General features: G+C 42.0%; 1 protein-coding gene across 3 annotated transcripts in view; it reads right to left on the bottom strand.

Annotated features, from left to right (window-relative positions):
* LOC126475037 (acetylcholinesterase-like) overlaps nt 1-25,451 on the bottom strand; it is a 136,494-nt gene that overhangs the window by 59,112 nt on the left and 51,931 nt on the right. For all 3 annotated transcript variants that reach the window (XR_007586645.1, XM_050102583.1, XM_050102582.1), the window contains exon 3: nt 18,533-18,667. Coding sequence is in view for 2 of the 3 variants with exons in the window: in XM_050102583.1 (XP_049958540.1) it covers nt 18,533-18,667 (135 nt within the window). In the remaining variant the exon portion in view is untranslated. The remainder of the gene's footprint in view (nt 1-18,532; nt 18,668-25,451) is intronic.

Below are 25,451 nucleotides of genomic sequence, written 5' to 3'. Positions count from 1 at the left end.
ACACACATTTCCTTTTACATCTGATTTGCTATTTTAAATGGTCCCCCATTCGGATCTCCGGGCGGGGACTACTCAGGAGGACGTCGTTATCAGGAGAACGAAAACTGGCGTTCTACGGGTCGGAGCGTGGGATGTCAGATCCCTTAATCGGGCAGGTACGCTAGAAAATTTAAAAAAGGAACTGGATAGGTTAAAGTTAGATATAGTGGGAAATAGTGAAGTTTGGTGGCAGGAGGAACAAGACTTTTGGTAGGGTGGATACAGGGTTATAAATACAAAATCAAATAGGGGTAATGCAGGAGTAGGTTTAATAATGAACATAACAATAGGAATGCGGGTAAGCTACTACAAACAGCACAACGAACGCATTGTTGTGGCCAAGATAGACACGAAGCCCACGCCTACGACAGTAGTACAAGTCTATATGCCAACTAGCTCTGCAGATGACGAAGAAATCGAAGAAATGTATGATGAAATAAAAGAAATTATCAGATAGTGAACGGAGACGAAAATTTAATAGTCATGGGTGACTGGAATTCGATAGTAGGAAAAGGGAGAGAAAGAAAACTAGTAGGTGACTATGGATTGGGGGTAAGAAATGAAAGAGGAAGCCGCCTGGTAGAATTTTGCACAGAGAACAGCTTAATCATAGCTAACAATTGGTTCAAGAATCACAAAAGGAGGTTGAATACATGGAAGAAGCCTGGAGATACTGACAGGTTTCAGATAGATTATATAATGGTAAGTCAGAGCTTTAGGAACCAGGTTTTAAATTGTAAGACATTTACAAGGGGCAGACGTGGACTATGACCACAATCTATTGGTTATGAACTGTAGATTAAAACTGAAGAAAAAAAAAAAAGGTGGGAATTTAACGAGATGGGACCTGGATAAACTGAAAGAGCCAGGGGTTGTACAGAGTTTCAGGGAGAGCATAAGGGAACAATTGACAGGAATGGGGGAAGAAATACAGTAGAAGAAGAATGAGGGATGAAGTAGTGGAGGCAGCAGAGGATCAAATAGGTAAAAAGACGAGGGCAAGTAGTAACCCTTAGGTAACAGAACAAATATTGAATTTAATTGATGAAAGGAGAAAATATAAAAATGAAGCAGGTGAAAAGGAATACAAACGTCTCAAAAATGAGATCGACAGGAAGTGCAAGATGGCTAAGCAGGAATGGCTAGAGGACAAATGTAAGGCTGTAGAGGCTTATCTCTCTAGGGGTAAGATAGATACTGCCTAAAGGAAAATTTAAGAGACCTTTCGAGAAAGGAGAACCACTTGCATGACTGTCAAGAGCTGAGATGGAAACCCAGCTCTAAGCAAGGAAGGGAAAGCAGAAAGATGGAAGGAGTATATAGAGGGTCTATTACAAGGGCGATGTACTTGACGACAATATTAAGGAAATAGAAGAGGATGTAGATGAAGATGAAATGGGAGATATGATACAGTGTGAAGAGTTTGACAGAGCACTGAAAGACCTAAGTCGAAACAAGGGCCCCGGAGTAGACAACATTCCATTAGAACTACTGGCAGCCTTAGGAAAGTCAGTCCTGTCAAAAATCTACCATCTGGTGAGCAAGATGTATGAGAAAGGCGAAATACCCTCAGACTTCAAGAAGAATGTAATTATTCCAATCCCAAAGAATGCAGGCGTTGACAGATGTGAAAATTAAAGAACTATCAGTTTAATAAGACACGGCTGCAAAATACTAACGCGAATTCTTTACAGGCGAATGGAAAAACTGGTAGAACCCGACCTCGGCGAAGATCAGTTTGGATTCCGTAGAAATTTGGGAACACGTGAGGCACTACTGACCCTACGACTTATTTTAGAAAGTAGATTAAGAAAAGGCAAACCTACTTTTCTAGCATTTGTAGACTTAGAGAAAGCTTTTGACAATGTTGACTGGAATACTCTCTTTCAAATTCTGAAGGTGGCAGGGGTAAAATACAAGGAGCGAAAGGCTCTTTACAATTTGTACAGAAACCAGATGGCAGTTATAAGAGTCGAGGGACATGAAAGGGAAGCAGTGGTTGGGAAGGGAGTGAGACCGGGTTGTAGCCTCTCCCCGAAGTTGTTCAATCTGTATATTGAGCAAGCAGTAAAGGAAACAAAATAAAAATTCGGAGTAGGTATTAAAATCCATGGAGAAGAAATAAAAACTTTGAGGTTCGCCGATGACGTTGTAATCCTTGGAAGAGCAGTAGAACGGAATGGACAGTGTCTTGAAAGGAGGATATAAGATGAACATCAACAAAAACAAATCGAGGATAATGGAATGTAGTCGAATTAAATCGGGTGATGCTGAGGGAGTTAGATTAGGAAATGAGACACTTAAAGTAGTAAAGGAGTTTTGCTGTTTGGGAAGCAAAATAACTGATGATGGTCGAAGTAGAGAGGATATAAAATGTAGACTGGCCATGGCAAGGAAAGCGTTTCTGAAGAAGAGAAATTTGTTAACATCGAGTATAGATTTAAGTGTCAAGAAGTCATTTCTGAAAGTATATGTATGGAGTGTAGCCATGTATGGAAGTGAAACATGGACGATAAATAGTTTGGACAAGAAGAGAATAGAAGCTTTCGAAATGTGGTGCTACAGAAGAATGCTGAAGATTACATGGGTAGATCACATAACTAATGAGGAGGTAATGAATAGGATTGGTGAGAAGAGGATTTTGTGGCACAACTTGATTAGAAGAAGGGATCGGTTGGTAGGACAAGTTCTGAGGCTTCAAGGGATCACCAATTTAGTATTGGAGTGCAGCGTGGAGGGTAAAAATTGTAGAGGGAGACCAAGAGATGAATACACTGCGCAGATTCAGAGGGATGTAGACTGCAGTAGGTACTGGGAGATGAAGAAGCTTGCACAGGATAGAGTAGCATGGAGAGCTGCATCAAACCAGTCTCAGGACTGAAGACCACAACAACAACAACCTGCTCGTACACCGCTTTAGTTGCTGTGCAGTCAGAGACTGGCTGTTGTGTTTCCGTTACGTTCGTATCCTCAAAACTGACATGTCACTATTTAGATGGCTGTGTAGCTAGGCCCCAAAAGCGAGTAAATGGAATAAATAACCCGCTCGTAAAAAATAAGGCACAGAGCGCTAGCTCACGAGACAATGAATTGGGTTCTACCAGGATCTATCAGCGTAGCGCGTTAACGAAAACGTGTTCGTACACTGGCCAACCTGCCTGTGGCGGTTATTAGGCTATTTTGCAAATGCTGAAGTAGGCACCTAATTCCACCTTAGTTAATATGATACACGAAACAGATGAAAAACGAGAACACACAAAACAAACTCTACTCGGTTCGCAGATAGATGGCACACATGCATTTTGCTCAATTTGGCCCTCTCGACAACTGTGCGTCAGGTGGGCATCCGGCCATAGAGTTTAATAATGAAATAAAATTTGCCTAATATAGAAATAAATGGACGTTGTAACATACTGAAAGAAGAAAAGCTATGGAAAAGAACTATACCTTAATATTTCAACCAAGCGCTACTATAAGAAACACATGCTTTTCCAAAGAGAGATACGTTTCTTGTTGATATTATTATTTTTACTATTGCTTTGATTTTTGCTTCGTATATACTAAACATGATCACAGGAAAACCTACGAGGCGCGCTTAACAAGTAATGCAAACACTTTTTTTTCTGAAAGCAGATTAGTTTTATTCTGCACTGCAATACACCACAATATCCCCCACATTTTTGGCTACAAGACTCTAGTTTTTAACATAATCTACAATAAAACGCAACCCTACTGGGAGGGCCTGCAGGCTTGGATGGTACCCCTCTACTGGTCTAAGTCGGAGCCAACGTGTTGCTGCATAAATAACCTCCCAATCGTCCACGTACTGCTTCCCATGGAGTGCATCCTCCATTGGACCAAACAGATTTACGGGAAACGGAAGTGTTAGGTCTGAGCTGTAGCGTGGATGTGGAAGAAGAGTCCAGCGAAGCTTTGTGAGGTCCTCTCGAGTGCCAGACCTGTGTGAGGCTTACATTTTCTTGGGGAAGGGGTACTTTGTTTGCATTTTTATGGCGATGTAAATGCTGAAGTTATTTCTGCAATTTGCGAGGTAGCGCAATACACTTCAAAGTTGATCGTTGCACCATGACATCAAACAAAATTCCTTTAGAGTCCCAGAAGACCGTCGATACAGCTTTACCGGCTGAGGCTGTAATTTTGAACTTTCTCTTCGGACGACCAGTGTTGTGGCGCCATTCCATGGATTACCGTTTTGTTTCTGGTTCGATGTGATGAACCCATTTATCTTCGTCTGTGACGATGTAACGCGCAAGCAGTTCCTTACAGGTGGACCTTCGTCCTCTCTACGGTCTTCCGTTCGGCGACGAGCAACCCAGCAGGCACACTCCTTTACATACCAGAATTGGTGCACAAACGTGTCAGCACTACCACAGAGACGTCCAGTTGAATAGGTAGGTGTTTGATCGTGATCCGTCGATCTCATCGAATGACAGTGTCCGAATGTTCCAACACAGAAGGAATCACAGCTGTGTGCAGCTGGCCGGCCCACAGGAAACCGTACTGGTTAGCGCGACTTAGTTGCGATGATGACAGACGCCTCACAGAATGGCTCAAGGTGCTTTTGTTCACTGTCAAGTGCCCGTAGACATTCAGCAGGCGCCTATGAATGTGATACTCTGGTTTTCCGCCAAAACGAAGAAGACCTCTCTGGTTAAAACACACCTCCGTTACAGACGCCATTTTGAAGACCGTTCCAGACGCCATTTTGAAGACCACATATAGCGCCGCCACCAATCTGAACTTAGTGAAACTAAAGGGGCTGAGGCGGGAGTATTCCAGGATATTCCACAACAAATTCCGCACTTTTTCAACCGAAATCGGTCGAAACAGAAAATTTGTTGCGTCACTTATCGAACGCCTTTCTTTCATGGCCACTGTCCCTTCCTTTCAAAGTGGCACAGCACTTTGTAACTGCCACTCGAGCTTTGATATTGTGGTTGTGTCACAGTGTCAAACATTTGGGGTTCAAATGCTAGTATTATTCGCCTTGTGTTTTGGTTATCTTTGCATGGAATTGCTACAGGAACGAATTCTGTGGTTAGCTTCTACATGAAGCGCTCATGATCACACGGAATGCTTTCCAATAAATTATCATAAGAGATTCAATCACTGGTTTGCTAGGCAGCTTTACCTCTATATGGATTAACAATTGTTTGTATCTTCGCTCCAGGTCATAGGTTTCGTTGCCTCTATACAACTCTTCATACAATACTCTCAGAACAATTATTATCTTCAGGCTTATTTTTTTGTTTCATAGCATTCTGTTTTGCGGCAGTAATAATATCGACAACTATCTCGTATCTCAGAATGGTTTGCTGCTGCAATAACTTCGGTGGATGCCAAATCAGTGCTCATCAGTTACTGTTGTATACAGGAGACAATGAGGAGCGTTCTCATTACAATGAGTCATCATTTAACTTCCAGAATTATAGCGGGCGTATTTGCATTAATTACGAGGACAGAATGTATTACCAGAGTTGCTGGAACCGACTGCGAAACGAACGCCGCATAGAACGGTGAAATTTACACAGTAGCGACACTGAAACTGAAAATAGTACCTCCGTCAGCCTTGTTGTATCTCGAGTGGTGACTCATTGGTTTCTTTGGAAGGAAATAATGAAGCACCAAGACGGCGCTTCATCTCCAGATACCTAGTATTGGCGTCCATAGGCCGCTGTCAGCCAAGTGCCTCTAGAAGCACCACTAATGATGCCACTGGCTGCCAGTAGTTATACGAACCAGACAACGTCTGTCACCAGTTTTTAATGACAGCTCAAATTCTGAGGCATTAAACCGGCTTCTACGGAAATAGTCAGTTGTGAGAATGACATCGTACATAGAACTACGTCTGCTCACTCTTCTGTTAAAATGATAAGCCGAAAGGTTAGGACAAAGATAATATTCGATATACATTACTCGACTGACCATAGAAATATGTTACGCTGTTTGACGATCTAACAGCGGACGACATTAAAGTGTTCAACTGTCTTCAAATGTCGAAGTCATTGTTTAACAGGTTGCTTGGCTATATAACAGAAGATACGTCATGTAACTGGAATCAACACAGAACTAAACAAGAAGAGAAATTGGTCCTTGCACTGTCGTCATTATTATATTTCTCATTATACATCTTCAACGGTGTTCTAAAATTCTGAAAACACTTCCTGTAACCAGTGACGACATAGTAAACGAGTGGTAAATAAGGTTGGCACAAACGAACAATTAAGTGAGTCTTTGAACACGTTATCCATACACATTATAAAAACGGATGTATTCATACATATGTTTTTATGTGTGTATATATGCGTGTTCCACATCTCTTCCTAAACCACTGGACCGATTTCAAGCCGGCCGGAGTGGCCAAGCGGTTCTAGGCCCTACAGCCTGGAACCGCGAGACCGCTACGGTCGCAGGTTCGAATCCTGCCTCGGCCATGGATGTGTGTGATGTCCTTAGGTTAGATAGGTTCAAGTAGTTCTAAGTTCTAGGGGACTGATGACCTCAGAAGTTAAGTCCCATAGTACTCAGAGCCATTTGAACCATTTGAACCGATTTCAGCCAAACTTAGTATACACACAATGATCAGCCACAACATGTTGACCACTTTCGATACAAACCAGTTCAGGCGATAGCAGAGTCACCTGGCCATGAATGACTCTTACTGATCACAATCAAGGTGCATACAGTGTCAGTGAGCGTGCTGTCAGTGAGTAAAATTGGGAAGCCACGCGATCTACCTCAGTCTGTCTGAGTGCAGATTGTGATGACCCGGACGCTCGACACGAGCAGTTTGGAGACTGCACGACTTATCGGGTGTTCGAGGAGTGTTGTGGTGAGTGTTGTGGTGAGTGTCTTCAAAACGTGGCGAAACCAAGGTGAAACAACGTCGCGATGTCGTGACGTTGGGCGGCCACCCTTCATCAGAGATTTTGGACGTCGTAGACTAGTAAAACAGGACAGGCGGCGAAATGTGGCGGAACTGACATCAGACATTGATGCTGGGCAGAGTAAAAGTTTGTCTAACACACTGTGCACCGAACACTCCTAACGATGGGACTCCGTACTCCGATGCATGGGCCAGTGCTAACACCACGACATCGGCAACTACAACCGAAATCAGCACGTGACCATCGGCGCTGGACGGTAGTGCTGAGGCAGAGTGTTGCATGGTCTGATGAATCACGTTACCTACTTCATGATTCCAATGAGAGGGCGCGAATCCGTCGTCTTCCAGGCGGACAGCTTCTTGACAGCTGCACTGCGGGACGGAGGCAAGCTGGTGGAGGCTCCGTTATGTTCTGGGGAACATTCATGTGGGCATCACTGGTTCCACTGGAGGTCGTGCAAGACAACATGACATCCGAGGAGAGTCGTAGACTGGTTGCAGACCATGTATACCCCTCCATGACGATCATGTTTACCTCCGGCAGTGGTTTTCTTCAGCAAAATAATGCACCATGTTACAAGGCCAGTAGTCTGACGAAGTGGTTCGAGGAAGGCAGCGCTGACCCTCGAACTTGCCAGACGTGAATACGATCCAGTATATCTGGGACGCGACTGAACGTGGCGTCAGGGCTCATCGCCCCCTCTGTGAAATTTAAGGCAAGTAGGTGACTTGTGTGCAGATGTGGTGCCAACTCCTCCTTTGACCTACCAAGGCCTCATTGCTTCCAGGTAACGACATGTTGCCGCTATTGTCCGTGCTAAAGTTGGACACACCGGCTGTGACGAAGGTGGTCATAATATACTGGTTGATCACTGTATACCTCATTGTCAGACAACAATCACTGTGGGTGCAATAACCAGCGATCTATCATGGGAAGGCGGTGGAGGAAGGGAGGGGGGAGAGGATGGTGAAAAGCAATTGCAGCCCGTGACGCGTGAATTACCGACTTTATACACCCAGTATCTGAGAGAGCACTTAGCGACTTGCAGCAGACTTTACACATAATTTCAAAGCTTTGGAAATTTTATCCGTGGTAACCCCTACAAAATTTCAACGGTCTTGCAGCAGTGGTAACACGGGTTCCCGTCAGATCACCGCTGTCGGGCTGGACTAGCACTTGGATGGGCGACCATCCTGTCTGCCGAGCGCTGTTGGCAAGCGGGGTGCACTTAGCCCTTGTGAGGCAAACTGAGGAGCTACTTAATTGAGAGGTAGCGGCTCCGGTCTCGGAAACTGGCATACGGCAGGAAGAGCGTTTTGCTCACCACATGCCCCTCCATATCCGCATCCAATGACGCCTACGGGCTGAGGATGACACGGCGGCCGGTCGGTATTGTTGGGCCTTCATGGCCTGTTCGGAAGGAGTTTAGTTTTTTAGTTTAACCCCTACAATAAAGATAATAGATAAACGCTTACTACTTTTCCGCTGTTTATGGAATAAGTGTACCACGAGACCTTACGTTATAATTTATTACTTCCTTACTACCAGTTGTATTCGCGAAATATTTTGCAGACTATGTGAATATATATCGCTGAATTAATTAGCAAAATTAAATCACTGTAAGAATCAGTTCATAAGACATGACGACACAAAGAGATGCATCGAAAACTGTCACATCGTGCATGACGTTTAAATTTATTACTTCTTTGCTACTAACTTTGTTCGCAATAACTTTCGCAAACATTATTCACTTTTTTTAATTTTCAGGCTTCTGACTGTTCGGGTGCGGCCTCACCACGAATTCCTCTGGTGTGCCAACCTGTACACCCTTACTATAGCTAGTCTACTGCCTCGCCCATGGATGTGTGTGATGTCCTTAGGTTAGATAGGTTCAAGTAGTGCCCCGACTCATGGCATTTGGAACTCTAGAGGGAAACACTGCTTGGCACATGGACCATGTGCCATCTACAATGCATGTTTAAACACTTTGATCATGGCTTGGCACCTGAACAAACCTACAAATATGCAACAGAGTACTGAGAGTAAGAAAAAACAACATTGAAAACGCCTTTTCCGAAAAAATGGCGCTTAAAAATTCACAATGTCCACTCTCATAACGCGCAGGGCGGTAAGACGTCAACTAGGACACACAGTCAACGAAAATAAAAGATTAATATTGTGTTGTTGTTGTGGTCTTCAGCCCTGAGACTGGTTTGATGCAGCTCTCCATGCTACTCTATCCTGTGCAAGCTTCTTCATCTCCCAGTACCTACTGCAAACTACATCCTTCTGAATCTGCATAGTGTACTCATCTCGTGGTCTCCCTCCACGCTGTTTTCCAATATTAATTTCGTGATCCCTTGATGCCTCTCAACATGTCCTTCCAACCGACCCTTCTTCTAGTCAAGTTGTGCCACAAATTTCTCTTCTCCCCAATTCTATTCAGTACCTCCTCATTAGTTATGTGATATTCCCACCTAATCTTCAGGATTCTTCTGAAGCACCACATTTCGAAATATTCTATTTTCTTCTTGTCCAAACTATTTATAGTCCATGTTTCACTTCCATACATGGCTACACTCCATACAAATACTTTCGGAAACGACTTACTGGCACTTAAATCCATACTCGATGTTAACAAATTCTCTTCTTCAGAAACGCCTTCCTTGCCATCGCCATCTACATTTTGTATCCTCACTACTTCGTACATCATCAGTTATTTTGCTCCCCAAACAGCAAAACTCCTTTACTACTTTAAGTGTCTCATTTCCTAATCTAACTCCCTCTGCATCACCCGACTTTATTCGACTACATTCCATTATCCTCGTTTTGCTTTTGTTGACGTTCATCTTATACCCTCCTTTCAAGACACTGTCCATTCCGTTCAGCTGCTCCTCCAAGTCCTTTGCTGTCTCTGACATAATTACAATGTCATCGGCGAACCTCAAAGTTTTTGTTTCTTCTACATGGTTCAAATGGTTCAAATGGCTCTGAGCAGTATGGGACTTAACATCTGTGGTCATCAATCCCCTAGAACTTAGAACTACTTAAACCTAACTAACCTAAGGACATCACACACATCCATGCCCGAGGCAGGATTCGAACCTGCGACTGTAGCAATCGCGCGGTTCCGGACTGCGGGCCTAGAACCGCTACACCACCGCGGCCGGCCTTCTCCATGGATTTTAATACCAACTCCGAATTTGTCTTTTGTTTCCTTTACTGCATGCTCAATATAGAGATTGAATAACATCGGGAATAGGCTACAACCCTGTCTCACTCCCTTACCAAACACTTCTTCCCTTTCATGCCCCTCGACTGTTACAACCACCATCTTTTTTCTGTACAAATTGTAAATAGCCTTTCGCTCCCTGTATTGTACCCCTGCCGTATTCAGAATTTGAAAGAGAGTATTCCAGTCAACATTGGCAAAAGCTTTCTCTAAGTCTACAAATGCTGGAAACGTAGGTTTGCTTTTCCTTAATCTATTTTCTAAGATTAGTCGTAGGGTCAGTATTGCCTCAAGTGTTCCAGTATTTCTAGGGAATCCAAATTGATCTTCCCCGAGGTCGGCTTCTACCAGGTTTTCCATTCGTCTGTAAAAAAAATCGCGTTAGTATTTTACAGTAGTGAATTATTATATTGATAGTTCGGTAATTTTCACATCTGTCAACACCTGCTTTTTTTGGGATTGGAATTTTTATATTCTTCTTGAAGTCTGAGGGTATTTCGCCTGTCTCATACATCTTGCTCACCAGATGGTAGAGTTTCGTCAGGGCTGGGTCTCCCAAGGCTGTCTAATGGAATTGTGTCTGCTCCCGGGGCCTTGTTTCGACTTAGGTCTTTCAGTGCTCCGTAAAACACTTCACGCAGTATCGTATCTCCCGTTTCATCCTCTGTACATCCTCTTCCATTTCCATAACAATGTCCTCAGGTACATCACCCTTGTATAGACCCTCTATATACTCCTTCCACCCTTCTTTGCTTAGAACTGGGCTTCCATCCGAGCTCTTGATATTCATACAAGTGGTTCTCTTTTCTCCAAAGGCCTCCTTAATTTTCTTGTAGGCAGTACCTATCTTACCCCTAGTGAGATAACCCAGTACATCCTTACATTTGTCCTCTAGCCATCCCTGCTTAGCCATTTTACACTTTCTGTCGATCAAATTTTTCAGACATTTGTATTCCTTATTCCCTGCTTCATTTACTGCATTTTTATATTTTCTCCTTTGGTCAATCATATTCAATATTTCTTCTGTCACCCAAAGATTTCTACTAGCGCTAGCCTTTTTACCTACTTGATCCTCTGCTGGCTTCACTTCATCCTTCAAAGCTACCCATTCTTCTTCTACTGTGTTTCTTTCCCCCATTCCTGTCAATTGTTCCCTTATACTCTCCCTGAAACTCTGTACAACCTCTGGTTCTGTCAGTTTATCCAGGTCCCATCGCCTTAAATTCCCTCCTTTTTGCTGTTTCTTCAGTTTTAATCTACAGTTAATAACCAATAGATTGTGGTCAGAGTCCACATCTGTCCCTGGAAATGTCTTATAATTTAAAACCTGGTTCCTAAATCTCTGTCTTACCATTATATAATCTGTCTTAAACTTTCTGTTCTCTCCAGGTCTCTTCCATGTATACAACCTTCTTTCATGGTTCTTAAGCAAGTGTTAGCTCTGATTAAGTTATACTCTGTGCAAAATTCTACAAGGCGGCTTCCTCTTTCATTTCTTACCCCCATTCCATATTAACCTACCACGTTTCCTTCTCTTCCTTTTCCTACTATCGAATTCCAGTCACCCATGACTGTTAAATTTTCCTCTCCCTTCACTATCTGAATAATTTCTTTTATCTCATCATATATATTATCAATCTTTTTCTCATCTGCATAGGTAGTTGGCATATAAACTTGTACTACTGTGGTAGGCGTGGGCTTCGTGTCTATCTTCGCCACAATAATGCGTTCACTGTTCTGATTGTAGTAGCTTACCCGCACTCCTATTTTTTATTCATTATTGAACCTGCTCCTGCATTACCCCTATTGGATTTTGTATTTATAACACTGTATTCACTTGACCAGAAGTCTTGTTTTTCCTGCCACCGAGCTTCACAAATTCCCACTAGATCTAACTTAAGCCGATCCATTTCCCTTTTTCAATTTTCTAACCAACCTGCCCGATTAAGGGATCTGACATTGCACGAACCGACCCGTAGAACGCCAATATTCTTTCTCCTGGTAACGACGTCCTCCGAAGTAATCCCCGCCCGGAGATCCGAATGGTGGACTATTTTACTCGAGAGGACGTCGTCATCATTTAACCATGCAGTAAAGCTGCATTCCCTCGGGAAAAATTACGGCTGTAGTTTCCCCTTGCTTTCAGCCGTTCGCAGTACCAGCACAGCAAGGCCGTTTTGGTTAGTTTTACAAGGTCAGATCAGTCAATCATCCAGACTTGCCCCTGTAACTACTGAAAAGGCTGTTGCCCCTCTTCAGGAACCACACGTTTGTCTGGTCTCTCAGCAGATACCCCTCCATTGAGGCAAGCAAGCCACCCCACCAACGGCAAGGTCCATGGTTCATAGGGATTACTACTATATCCAACCAAAAAATTGTTTATTCAGAGCAGCATTGAGAAGGGAAGCAACAACAACCTTGGATAAAATTCAGACGACCCCCTTCATTAATAGCTGTGCCTTGTGTAAACTACAGATTGTAGTTGTAATCATTTATAGCGGGAGCTATTTTATGGGTGACAGCACGGCAAATATGAAAAGGAAATATCTCCAAAGCTCCCTTCAAAAATGCTGCCCAGCCCTTTGTAGTTGTTCTCCAGGGTGGATTAACATGCTGCGCATTATGAAACACTTCTCCGACTCAGCACTTAAACGATTATACAAGACAAGAACAGTGTTACAAAATCACTCTTCTACACGCTGCAGTAATATAGCTTGGAGCCCAAGGTAGACAGACTTTCACTTCCTTATTCGGTTCAGTATGCCCGTGATTTATAATCAAAACGTCTTCGGTCCCGGGTTCGATCGCCGCCACTGCCTAAATTTTGGTAAATAATCAGCATTGGCGGCCGAAGACTTCCGGCATAAGAAGTCAGCCTCATTCTGCCAACGGCCTTGTCAAAGAGGGCGGAGGAGCGGATAGAGGTTCAGGGCACTCTCTTGTACTAGGGGTGGGAAATTGCCGCTAAAGGCGGAAGAATCAGCAATGATCAACGACATGAGGATGCAGAAGGCAATGGAAACCACTGCATTAAAGACACGTAACGTGTATCCACAGGACATGTGGCCTGTAATTGAAGAAGTGTCATGATGATCTCTCCATTGGCAGAACATTCCGGAATAGTCCCCCATTCGGATCTCCGGGAGGGGACTGCCAAGGGGGAGGTTACCATGAGAAAAAGATTGAATAATCAACGGAAGGATAACGTTCTACGAGTCGGGGCGTGGAATGTCAGAGGCTTGAACGTGGTAGGGAAACTAGAAAATCTGAAAAGGGAAATGCAAAGGCTCAATCTAGATATAGTAGGGGTCAGTGAAGTGAAGTGGAAAGAAGACAAGGATTTCTGGTCAGATGAGTATCGGGTAATATTAACAGCAGCAGAAAATGGTATAACAGATGTAGGATTCGTTATGAATAGGACGGTAGGGCAGAGCGTGTGTTACTGTGAACAGTTCAGTGACCCGGTTGTTCTAATCAGAATCGACAGCAGACCAACACCGACAACGATAGTTCAGGTATACATGCCGACGTCGCAAGCTGACGATGAACAGATAGGGAAAGTGTATGAAGATATTGAAAGGGTAATGCAGTATGCAAAGGGGGACGAAAATCTAATAGTCATAGGCGCCTGGAATGCAGTTGTAGGGGAAGGAGTAGAAGAAAAGGTTACAGGAGAATATGGGCTTGGGACAAGGAATGAAAGAGGAGAAAGACTAATTGAGTTCTGTAACAAGTTTCAGCTTGTAATAAGGAATACCCTGTTCAAGAATCACAAGAGGAGGAGGTATACTTGGAAAAGGCCGGGAGATACGGGAAGATTTCAATTGATTACATCATGGTCAGACAGAGATTCCGAAATCAGATACTGGATTGTAAGGCGTACCCAGGAGCAGATATAGACTCAGATCACAATATAGTAGTGATGAAGAGTAGGCTGAAGTTCAAGACATTAGTCAGGAAGAATCAATACGCAAAGAAGTGGGATACGGAGGTACTAAGGAATGACGAGATACGTTTGAAGTTCTCTAACGCTATAGATAGCGCAGTAGGCAGTACAGTTGAAGAGGAATGGACATCTCTAAAAAGGGCCATCACAGAAGTTGGGAAGGAAAACATAGGTACAAAGAAGGTAGCTGCGAAGAAACCATGGGTAACAGAAGAAATACTTCGGTTGAATGATGAAAGAAGGAAGTACAAACATGTTCCGGAAAAATCAGGAATACAGAAATACAAGTCGCTGAGGAATGAAATAAATAGGAAGTGCAGGGAGCTAAGACGAAATGGCTGCAGGAAAAATGTGAAGACATCGAAAAAGATATGATTGTCGGAAGGACAGACTCAGCATACAGGAAAGTCAAAACAACCATTGGTGACATTAAAAGCAACGGTGGTAACATTAAGAGTGCAACGGGAATTCCACTGTTAAATGCAGAGGAGAGAGCAGATAGGTGGAAAGAATACATTGAAAGCCTCTATGAGGGTGAAGATTTGTCTGATATGATATAAGAAGAAACAGGAGTCGATTTAGAAGAGATAGGGGATCCAGTATTAGACTCGCTGTGGCAAAAAAGGCATTTCTGGTCAAGAGAAGTCTACTAATATCAAATACCGGCCTTAATTTGAGGAAGAAATTTCTGAGTATGTACGTCTGGAGTACAGCATTGTATGGTAGTGAAACATGGACTGTGGGAAAACCGGAACAGAAGAGAATCGAAGCATTTGAGATGTCGTGCTATAGACGAATGTTGAAAATTAGGTGGACTGATAAGGTAAGGAATGAGGAGGAGGTTCTATGCAGAATCGGAGAGGAAAGGAATATGTAAAAAACACTGATAAGGAGAAGGGACAGGATGATAGGACATCTGCTAAGACATGAGGGAATGACTTCCATGGTACTAGAGGGAGCTGTGGAGGGCAAAAACTGTAGAGGAAGACAGAGATTGGAATACGTCAAGCAAATAATTGAGGACGTAGGTTGCAAGTGCTACTCTGAGATGAAGACGTTAGCACAGGAAAGGATTTCCTGGCGGGCCGCATCAAACCAGTCAGTAGACTGATGACCAAAAAAAAAAAAAATGCTCGCAGTGGGCGAAGGAAGCTTTATGAAATACATATTTCGATATGTCCCTACGTAATGTAATAGTACTTTAATATTACATCTGCGAGTACCAGCGATGATGCGCAACCTTAATTGAGATGACAACGCTCTTTACTGTGAAAAAAAAGCATCTAGCCTTTTCTGGCTATATATATATATATATATATATATATATATATATATATATATATATATATATATATATATATAGACGTAATTTGATGTGCAGAAGAGATACAGCTTGTAATCGCAATTATCAAAAATAAACAATTTCTCTTACGAAAAAGAGTTAAATATCGTCTACGAACCTTTATTCGATGTTAGATGCCCAGACCTTCATAAAACTATTAGTGTGTTTAGCAACACAGTGCGTAGTGATTTCCTCATATTAACAATACTGGGCAAATCTGCTACTATCACTGTCAAAACGACGCGTAATATTTCGCCGTCAGCTTGTGTGTTCAAGACGTTCGCTAAGCGACCAATTTGTTAGAAGACACCACATTACCACTGTTGCTCAACCTTCTCCTTCTGAACATGTTTCCAAAAAATCTTACGGCGACTGTGTACTTTAGCTGCCAAGAGAGACGGTCTTCATCGCGAGTTGAAGTGGTTTTCTCCGACTCAGTCCGGCGATCTCTGAGAACCGGAGAAACGGAAACGTCCGACCGCCAACTGATCCTATACCTAAACCGTTCTCCTCTACAGCAGCCACGAAGAAAACATAATCATCTAAAGTCAAATTCTTTCACATACTTTTATCTCAGACAAGTTAATAATTTTAAAATATATGCATCTAGTCAAAGATATCAAGAGAGCGTTTAAATGCAGTACCTGTCTTATCTGCGTCAAAGGTCAAGTTAGTTAATTAATCAGTTTCTTTACGACGTGGCAGTTCACGCTGAACGCATCAGAAAACCCTCAGAGCAAGTAGACGAAGACTAGGAAACAAGCGTGGCGAACATCGCATCTGGGAAATGCCAGGGTGACCGTGAAAGGTTGCTACTGAGCACTCGGTAAGCTTGACTGGAGATCTCTTCCGAGATGTGGAGGAATCTGTGCCGGCGGCTACTGAACGCACTGGGCGCAACCGGTTGGATGTCGTGACGCGGGACGAATGGCCGCTGACACTTCGGTTCTGAGGCTTCTCTACTGGCCGGAAAATGTAGAGCCCACCTTAACAGATCAGTCTTTATGACACGGAGGAAGCGACTCCTAAGACAATGTAGAATGTATTGTTTGCACGCTGTTTTTGTTAGGTTAGAAGAATTCTGTTTTAGAGCCGTGATTAACTGCGTGCTGAAACTTAGACAGATCAGTCACATTATCCTAAGAGAACATATGTCCTCACATACTTCAAATAGAACACGTCTTGCATTGGTAAAGTCCCAGAAGAGAAATTTCGGTACAGTACTCTTCAGGAGGAGTCGGACAACATATTACTTTCCCCCACACACATCTCGCGTATTGACCATGAAGAGAAAATTCGTGAAATTAGAGCCAATACAGAGGCTTACTGACAATCATTCTTCCTACGCACTATTCGCGAGTGGAACCGAGTTGAAGGGGGCACATAGCGGTACCGAAAGTACCCTCCGCTACACACCATTAGGTGGCTTGCGGAGTATGATGTGGGTGTAGATGTAATTGGGTAGATACTCTGATAATGAATTTTAATGTAGGTAGTTCAGCTGAAGGTGAATGGAAACCTTTGACAAGGGAAATTACTGAATTAGAAAAGACCAACATTGGTACAAGGGACGTAACAACTAAGAAACCTTCGGTTCTCTAAATACATAAATAATCTGATGGACAGAGTGAGCAGGAACCTATTGCTATTTGTGTACAGGTAGTTATCGTCGATGAGTGACAGTAGGACGGTATCAGATGACAGACAAAACTTCTAGTTGATGTGATAAATGGAAGCTTTTCTAAATGTAGAAAAGTGTAAGTTAACGTGGATGAGAAGGAAAAACAAACCTCCAATTTTCGAGTACAATATTGGTAGAATGCTGCTTGACACAGTCATGTCGATTTAATATTCTGGTGTAACGCTGCAAAGTGATATAAAGTGGAATGAGCTCGCAAGGACGGTAGTGGAGAAGGCGAGAATTTTAGTATTGGGATAATTTTAGGAAAATGTAAATCATGTGTAAAATATACCGCGTATAGAACAATAAGTGCAATCCGTTCTAGATAAATGCTTGAGTGGTTCGGATCACCACCAGGTCAGATTAAAGGCAGACATCTAACTAAATCAGCGGCGTGAGGCTTGATCTGTAGCGGTAGTTTGATCAACACCGAGTATTATCGGCAAACTTTGTGAGCTCTTATGGAAATACCTGGAGCGAAGACGACGTTCTTGTCGCAAAATAATTTTGAGAAAATTTAGGGAACCGGCATTTGAAGCTGACTACAGAGAGATTGTATTGCTACCAATGGACGTTTTACGTTAGGCCCATGAAAGGAAGGTGAAAGAAATTAGAGCTCACACAGAGGGATACAGACATTCGTTTTTCTCTCACTCCATTTGCGAGTGGAACAGGAAACAAGTTAACTAGTTGTGGTAAGAGTTACCCTCTGCCATTCCATGATTTCCTACATTTCTCCAGACAGACCCCGGGACGATTCCTTTGAAAGTGCACTGCCGAGTTCCTTCCTCACCCTTAAATAAATCGTAATTTGTGCTCCGTGACTAAAGACCTCGACGCAGACGAGACGTCAAACCCGAATCTCTGTTCCTTTTTTTCTTTAGCTCCAGGTACCTGTAATGCTATATAAATTACGAATCGTTTGTAAGACAGCACATATGTGTTACAGAAGATGCATCGGTAGCTTTCAGGAAAGCGTGTTGCTGCATTTTTCAAATCCTCGTCAAGCTGGAAGTTTTTTTTTTTTTTTCAAGAAGAATGACGCTGTTGGGGTCTCACACGTCGCCTTTAAAAGAATCGTACTTACAGCATGTAATAATTACTATTCGTATTAGTATTACTTGTACTGTGTCAAACTGACATCCCATTTGTATATTACAAATTATATATAACTTCCCACACGAGTTATTTATCCGAAACGCTGTTTGCAAGTTCCCGCTTTGCCGGTTTTCTTCATTGTAGATACGTTTCGACATTTTTTCTTCCATCTGGATATTTTTGTTGAGATTTCTCGATGGACTGAAACAAGATCAGTTCAAAAACTGTGTGCCCTGTCACCTTCAGACAGCTGTCCAACTTTACTCACTGACAGTTGAACACTCACCAAAAATCGCAACTTCCCGGTTGGCGGCACGGCATACGGGATACCCAAAAAGGCCGAGTAAGAGGTGTTGTAGACGCTCGTGGCTGTGGATCCTCGTAGTGTTCCCTGCTGAACGGTCACCAGCACATCTTCTCCCTGCAACAGGAGTGAGGTTCACATGGGTATGAGGGTGAGATAAAAAGTCTCCGTTACCAAAAGCATTCGCCAAAATGTAAATAAACTCATTCCCTCGATCATTAACCCCGGAATGTTTCAGTATATAAAATTTAAAACTGTTACATAAGAATCAATGTCATACTATCACTTTTGAAGACATTATGAAGTGAATATAGGTTGACGCTGAAAGGTATCTTTACATTTGTGGGGTATCTTTACAGTTAATCTGAATATAGGGGTAAAGTGTGGCCTCAATACAACTGTCGCGCAAACGGAATTCAGTAGGATGTGCCGCACATCACAGCTGGATGAAGCAAGAAGTGGAATTTCAGCAGTGAGAGCGTAAACAAAAATTCTGGCAGAAGAACATTTATCTTATCGGTAAATTGCACACATGACCGAGTATAGTGGGTAACATGATGACTGCTGTTGGCTGCAATCTAATACGTCGCATACTAATTAATTCTAGAAAATTACTTCGGAGTCCCCTGCAAGGTCTGTGATCTATGGAAAAGGAATGTTCAAAGGATGGTTTAATTATGAACGCTTATATTCACATACACTTGACACACTAACAGGAAGGAAAAGAACTAAAAACCTTCACCACAGCATACGTGGGCAGCAAGAAAGGCTGTTCCCTTGATTTCAACATGCTGGATAAATTAATAAAATTTCTGTTTGAAGTGTATTGCTATAAAAATGAAGCCTAATTAAGAATCATAATTAATTCAGATATTCTACAGCGGAAGATCACTATAGCCTTGGCACCACAAACTTTCTTATTAGATCACGAGCACGTGGACCTCACAAACAAAAGCGTGCACAAAGAAAGTTATCAAGTGAGACAAATTGCACAAAATTCTGTCATAAAATCACGGAAATCATACACAACATATATGCTCTTGCGAAAGGGATACTAAGAAGAATTAACTGAATCACAATAAACCCAACACGGCTCCACGTGTTTGATTAACAGTTCAACTGAACAATAGCCTACACCTTCCCTGGATTTTAACGCATTTAACAGTCGCGAATTAGCAAGTAAAATATGTCACACAGGATAAGCTACGAACAATGAAAGGAATGATTTTCTTTGACTACTTACATAAAACACAACATTAACTTCTCATCGCAAAGGCACAATTACCGCCAGTAGGTCTCGCGTCCCACGGAACAATCCACGAGCATTCGCTCTCAACCAAAACCGCCCCATACCTACGAAAGTGACCAGAGGAACCCCTACTGTGGTGCTAACCTACAAAAAAGGTCCGTCCAAGGGAAACAGAAACCACTTTGCTACCTGGCACGTGTTTCCTACACTTGGCTGTTCTGACACAATGGCAGACTACTACGCTCCCACGTACCTACACGCTTAAATCATTGCACACTCTCATCCATATATTCAACTGATCGGACAAAAAGAGGAAAGACTAGGTACATTGAAATATGGCACATAAATGCATCAAACACGCGTGTGGGGCTCCGACAGGTACCAATAACCTAATGAAATGTTAAGATGAAATATGGATAAGATACTGTGGCCACTAGAAACACATGCAGCTGCTCAGTCTTTCCCCTTTTCTTCTTTACATCTAGGGTAACAGACCATTTGCAGAGGCAAGCAATTATGAAGTTGGCTCAAACCGTAGACAGTCAGCTAGTTACACACCTGACAAATGGGCAGGGAATAGCCTTCTATAACTTGTGGAGGGGACAGAGTACACAATATTACGAACTGGAATCCATGTCTTAAAACGTACCGTTTACGTACTACAGCCGCTTGAAAACTTGTTTTCTAGGTAGATATACAACAGGGTAGTGACGGCGGCGCAGGGGAGGTGGGGGGGGGGGGGGGGAGGGCTGATTCTGTCGGATCGGCTGATGTCATTTGACGTCTATACTACCTTTCCCACCTGGTTCGAGTTCCATTCTCGTAAGTGTCAGGGCTACATGGGTGAGCACACGTTTGCAGAATATACCGACACGATCCTTCTGTATGGCGAAGCTCACAGTAATGAAACAGCAGCTCGTCGCCTTTATGAAGATCGCTACCCACAATGTCCGACACCATTGCATACCCTTCTCGTTGCAATTACGCAACGGCTTCGAGAAAGGTGTACCTTTACTGTGAGCAGGCGTTACTGTGCTGCTGCAGGGAGACACAGCACTTCCGAAATGCAAGAAGCCGTGCTAAATCTCGCTGAAGCGAGCCCGTCAACGGGTTATCTTTCTTGGTTTTTTAATGAGCATAATGGTGAAACAAGTGGTGTACTGGGTCACGCTTAATAAACTACTTGTAAAAGTGGTTGCGTTATAAATAAGTTTTCTAGCAAGGAACGGTGCGTTTCCAGACATGCGTTCCAACTCGAAATATTATTTACTCAGCCCCCTTACAAGTTATAGATGTCTATAAGGGTGCTCTAACACTGTGAAGAAACGGTGAAAGGTTAGGGCTTAACATACTGTTGATATCTACGTCATCACAAACGTACTGCTGTCTAACTTCGAGAATGATTCTGAAAATAAATCACTGTGATCAATTTAAGAGAACACCAGCCTTTTAGAAGGGATGATTTTAGTATAGTAAAACTGTATCAATTTGATATGGCATGGATCAGATAATTATGAAAATAAGAAGTGGTCAGTCTCCCAGTGTAACTGTTGACAAACTAGTGTCCAATGGGCAGAATGTTCCGTCAGACTATGACGTTGCCATCATCAGGTTAACCGAAAGCCCGAGACTCAGTCCTACAACCGTGAACTATTTTGTAAGGCACTGATCATTTACAGGGTTCTTACCCACAACCTGTTACACGTCACACTAGTAGAAATTCTTCTTCGTAAAAGAAGGAGTTGTCAATGGAGAACATTTTCAGTTTATTTTACTTTCCTATCTGTCAGACATTTTATATATTTAGGTAAGTGATCAAAAATTTTGAATACAGCATTATCCACCTATTTTTGTGTTAAAGACTACCTTACACTGGCGTAATGAATGTAATTTTTTCTTCTGGTATTATGTGCCTACATCGTTGTTCCTTTACAAATGCACTGCATTATGTACAGCAAACTTCTTGATGGAAAAAGAAATTGCATAGCAGTAGTCAGAATACCTAAATCCTGAAACAGATGTCTACAAGATGATCTTTGGAGTTCACGACATGTTTCCTTTACACCACGTTTTTGAATGATGAAGACTATGTTTCCTAAAGATGAGCTGCGCCAGGACGTTGTTACATATACCTTTATTGAATGAAATTATGTAAAAATGTCGACTTACTGATTTGTCTTTCTTCATAACTTGCAGTGATTCCAAGTGTGAGTGTGGGTAAACTAAGCTGTTTAAGGAGTTCCAAAACGTTTTTTTCCCAGTTTAAATTCTCGTCAGTACGGTCACATCATCCGTGTAGGACCCCTAGATGTGTAGAACTGAATACGTTGCGTCTTTTTAAAACTGAGAGTGAGACATTTCCAGACGACCGATCAATAATACTCTTAAGAATACTGTTTATCATTCCTTTAATAGTTGTATGCATACTTGCATTGGTTACTAGCGTCATCTGCAAAAAATAACTAATGCTAGTTATTGTATATTGGATGGGAGATAGTGTACGTGTGTGAGCAACAACTGCAGACCTAGACTGATCTTTGGCTAATAACACATGTGATTTGTCCTAGTTAGAATAATATCACTGGACTGTATCAGCTGAATCACTAAGTAGAACTTCCTACATTATTTTGGTTTGATGCGGCATTACCCATTGATTGGCTATACAATCAGTCCCATCAAACTTCAGTTTATCTAAGAGATAATATTATTAACACAGTAAAATGCCTCATATAGGTAGCAGAAAATACCAACCACGAAATTTTATTATTAAATGCTTGTAAAATTTTATTAATGAAATGTAAATGCATTCTGAGTAGAGCAAATATTCTCAAGTCCAATGTCAGATTTGCTGAGGATATTACCGTTGCTCAGGTGATATACAATTCTATAACATATCCCATTCTTAAAAATGATGTCAGTAGTGAAACACGTTGGTAGTTATTGACATCACTCTAATCATCTATCTTAAAAAGGAGTTTAGCAACTACATATTTCAGTCGCTCCGAAAAATGTCTTAAGTCAGTGATGAATTACATTTTTCAGGTAATATAAGGTTTACTTATACGAACAAATGTTTACTATTATTTTGGAAGCACCATCAAATCCAGATGAACTTTTATTTTTGAGAGAATATATAATTCTCTAAATTTCAGAAGGAGAAGTTGGTGAGTCGTTCATATGACTGAGCTTGATGAGACCTGCTTTTTCAACATACTGCTGCGATTTTTATGTTGTACTGCTTGTCACTATACTTTCTACTATATTTCATAATTAATTATTAAATACGTTTGTTACACGTTATTTATGATTTATCACCCTTCCGTTTAATACATTAGTGATGTTATTTTGTTTCGTGGCTGATTGTCCTGTCTCTCGTTCCGTGACATTCCGTACAGCCTAACGTTTGATGCTGAAATTACAGTTACACTATGTGCATGTTCCTCAGTTTTGATGACTTTTCTTAGTAAATCTGAGTTGTTCTGGTACTATGCTGCTACTTCAGTATCTCTCCTTGTTCTCGCCAACAGATACTTCTCCATTTTCCTTGTACAAGTATCCCTCTAGTGTCCCACAGTTTTTGAATGGCTGTTTGATGGCCTCTCTGATTAGCTTAGGTAGTAATCTATTTTAAGATAATAATACGAATTTATCAAGGGATAGATTAAATTTTATGTTAGCATTTGGTTCCTTATAAAGTTCGTACCAGATCATTTCTTATAAACTGTTCTCAAAAAGCATTTTTTTATGGAGTCATTACTTATTCTGATTTCCACCGAGGAGTTTCAATACTGTAAGGCACTATCTATTTATCGTAAATAACTGTGTATCATGACCAGAGACAGCATTTGTTACTGGGCAACAAATGTTTAGCCTTTGAGCTTCGCCAAAGAAAATAATACCGATTAGGGTCCTACTGTCTTTATTCACTCATGTTGGAAAGTTAATTACTGAGATGAAATTGTAGGATCAAAATGAGATTTCTACATAATTTTACCTATCATAAACCCTTAGAAAATCTAAATCTGGGAGACTATTAGCTACTTTCTGACGACTGATAGCGTAGAAAGGAATCCAGAATCCTCGTAAACAATTCAAAATTTCCAAGCAATGATATATACAGTAACAGTTAAAAATCATCTATTTTTCGGTATTAATTGACAAGTACCCATTCACGTGTGATGATCATTACAAAATCTATTAGTCACCATATTTTTGAATTTCTGTCTTAATATATACAATAGCTCCTCATTTCTCATATTAGTTCTGCCTGATGAAGATGCTAGAGTGTAAGGTTACCTTGTGTAACTTATCTATCCCTGTGGTTTTGTCGTCCCCATATAGTAAAGGATGTCTATATTTTCATAGCTGTCTAAATTTTCAAAATAGCTAGAAGCTCTTCTACCTTCTTGCTTAGTCTTTTAATGTTCTGATGAAAAAAGCTAATCCCAATTTTCTGTGCACTATCAAGCATTTTGTGATGCTCTCCAGTTATTTACAGTTATTTCAGAACAGGGTGTCTGAATCAGTCTAACCTGATACAGGTGCCTCTTTTACACCAGTAACCACAGGAATGTTGCTGTGTGTGAGGTCCCACCGCTCCCCTCCCCCTCCCCCAGTATATTATCTGCAAAAAGTTCAACCAACCCTTCCCCCATTCAGATGTATGTAATGTCTAGCTTATTCCCGTCTCCCTATTGCAGCAACTGTCACTGCACTCGTATGAGATTTCGTTTCAGTTAGCAGCAGCCTCTTAAACTCAATGTTCACACGGTTCACAGAAATGTCAACCAGGGACGGTCATGGCGCTGCAGCACCTTCAAAAACATTTGTGTGTGTAATTACTGTTCCTATTTCACCCAGATCACCCCTAATGCCCTAATTTCTCTTCTTATCCAGATTATTCTCAACTCCACCTACCACAGTAATGTGACCCACTTTGTCAAAATCCTTGCGCAATGTCCCTATGCTACCTGGCTAAGTGGTCGACTTGGCTAAAAAAAAAAGGTTCATAAATGGTTCATATGGCTCTAAACACTATGGCACTTAACATCTGAGGTCATCAGTCCTCTAGACATAGAACCACTTAAACCTAACTAACCTAAGGACTTCACACATACCCATGCCCGATGCAGGATTCGAACCTGCGACTGTAGCAGCAGCGCGGTTCCGGACTGAAGCGCCTAGAACCACTCGGTCACAGCGGCCGGCTAGCACTTGGCATCACAGTACTCGTGACCTGGTACCCTGTTCCCAGTTTGTAATGTACCGTCTGGCCTATACCGTTACAATGACTACAGCCTAGCAGCAAGAAATCTCCTCCTCGTACGCTCCTTTGGTAACAACTTATCGTTGGTTTCTTTGGTACAAATGTGTTAAACCCTACTGTGACCTACAACTGAATGAGGCTCTTCTGCTACTACTTCAGGTAGAAAGTCAAGTTTCTTCCATACTGTAACCTCAGATGTAAATGATGAAGTTGAAGGAGTCTTCCTCTTTCATCTATACTCATTACTTGTTACCTCTACCTAATTTCCATGATCTTCATCCCCCTTCAATCCATCTAGTTCAGATTTCGCGAGGTCTAATTCAGCCTGAAGAATACAAATCCTTTCCCACTCTTCAGCACCGAGCGAGGTAGCGCAGGGGTTAGAC

This window comes from Schistocerca serialis, chromosome 4 (assembly GCF_023864345.2).
Source record: "Schistocerca serialis cubense isolate TAMUIC-IGC-003099 chromosome 4, iqSchSeri2.2, whole genome shotgun sequence".
NCBI lineage: Eukaryota > Metazoa > Arthropoda > Insecta > Orthoptera > Acrididae > Schistocerca > Schistocerca serialis.
Note: the sequence above shows the minus strand (reverse complement) of the source record. Positions and strands in the feature narration are given on the sequence as shown.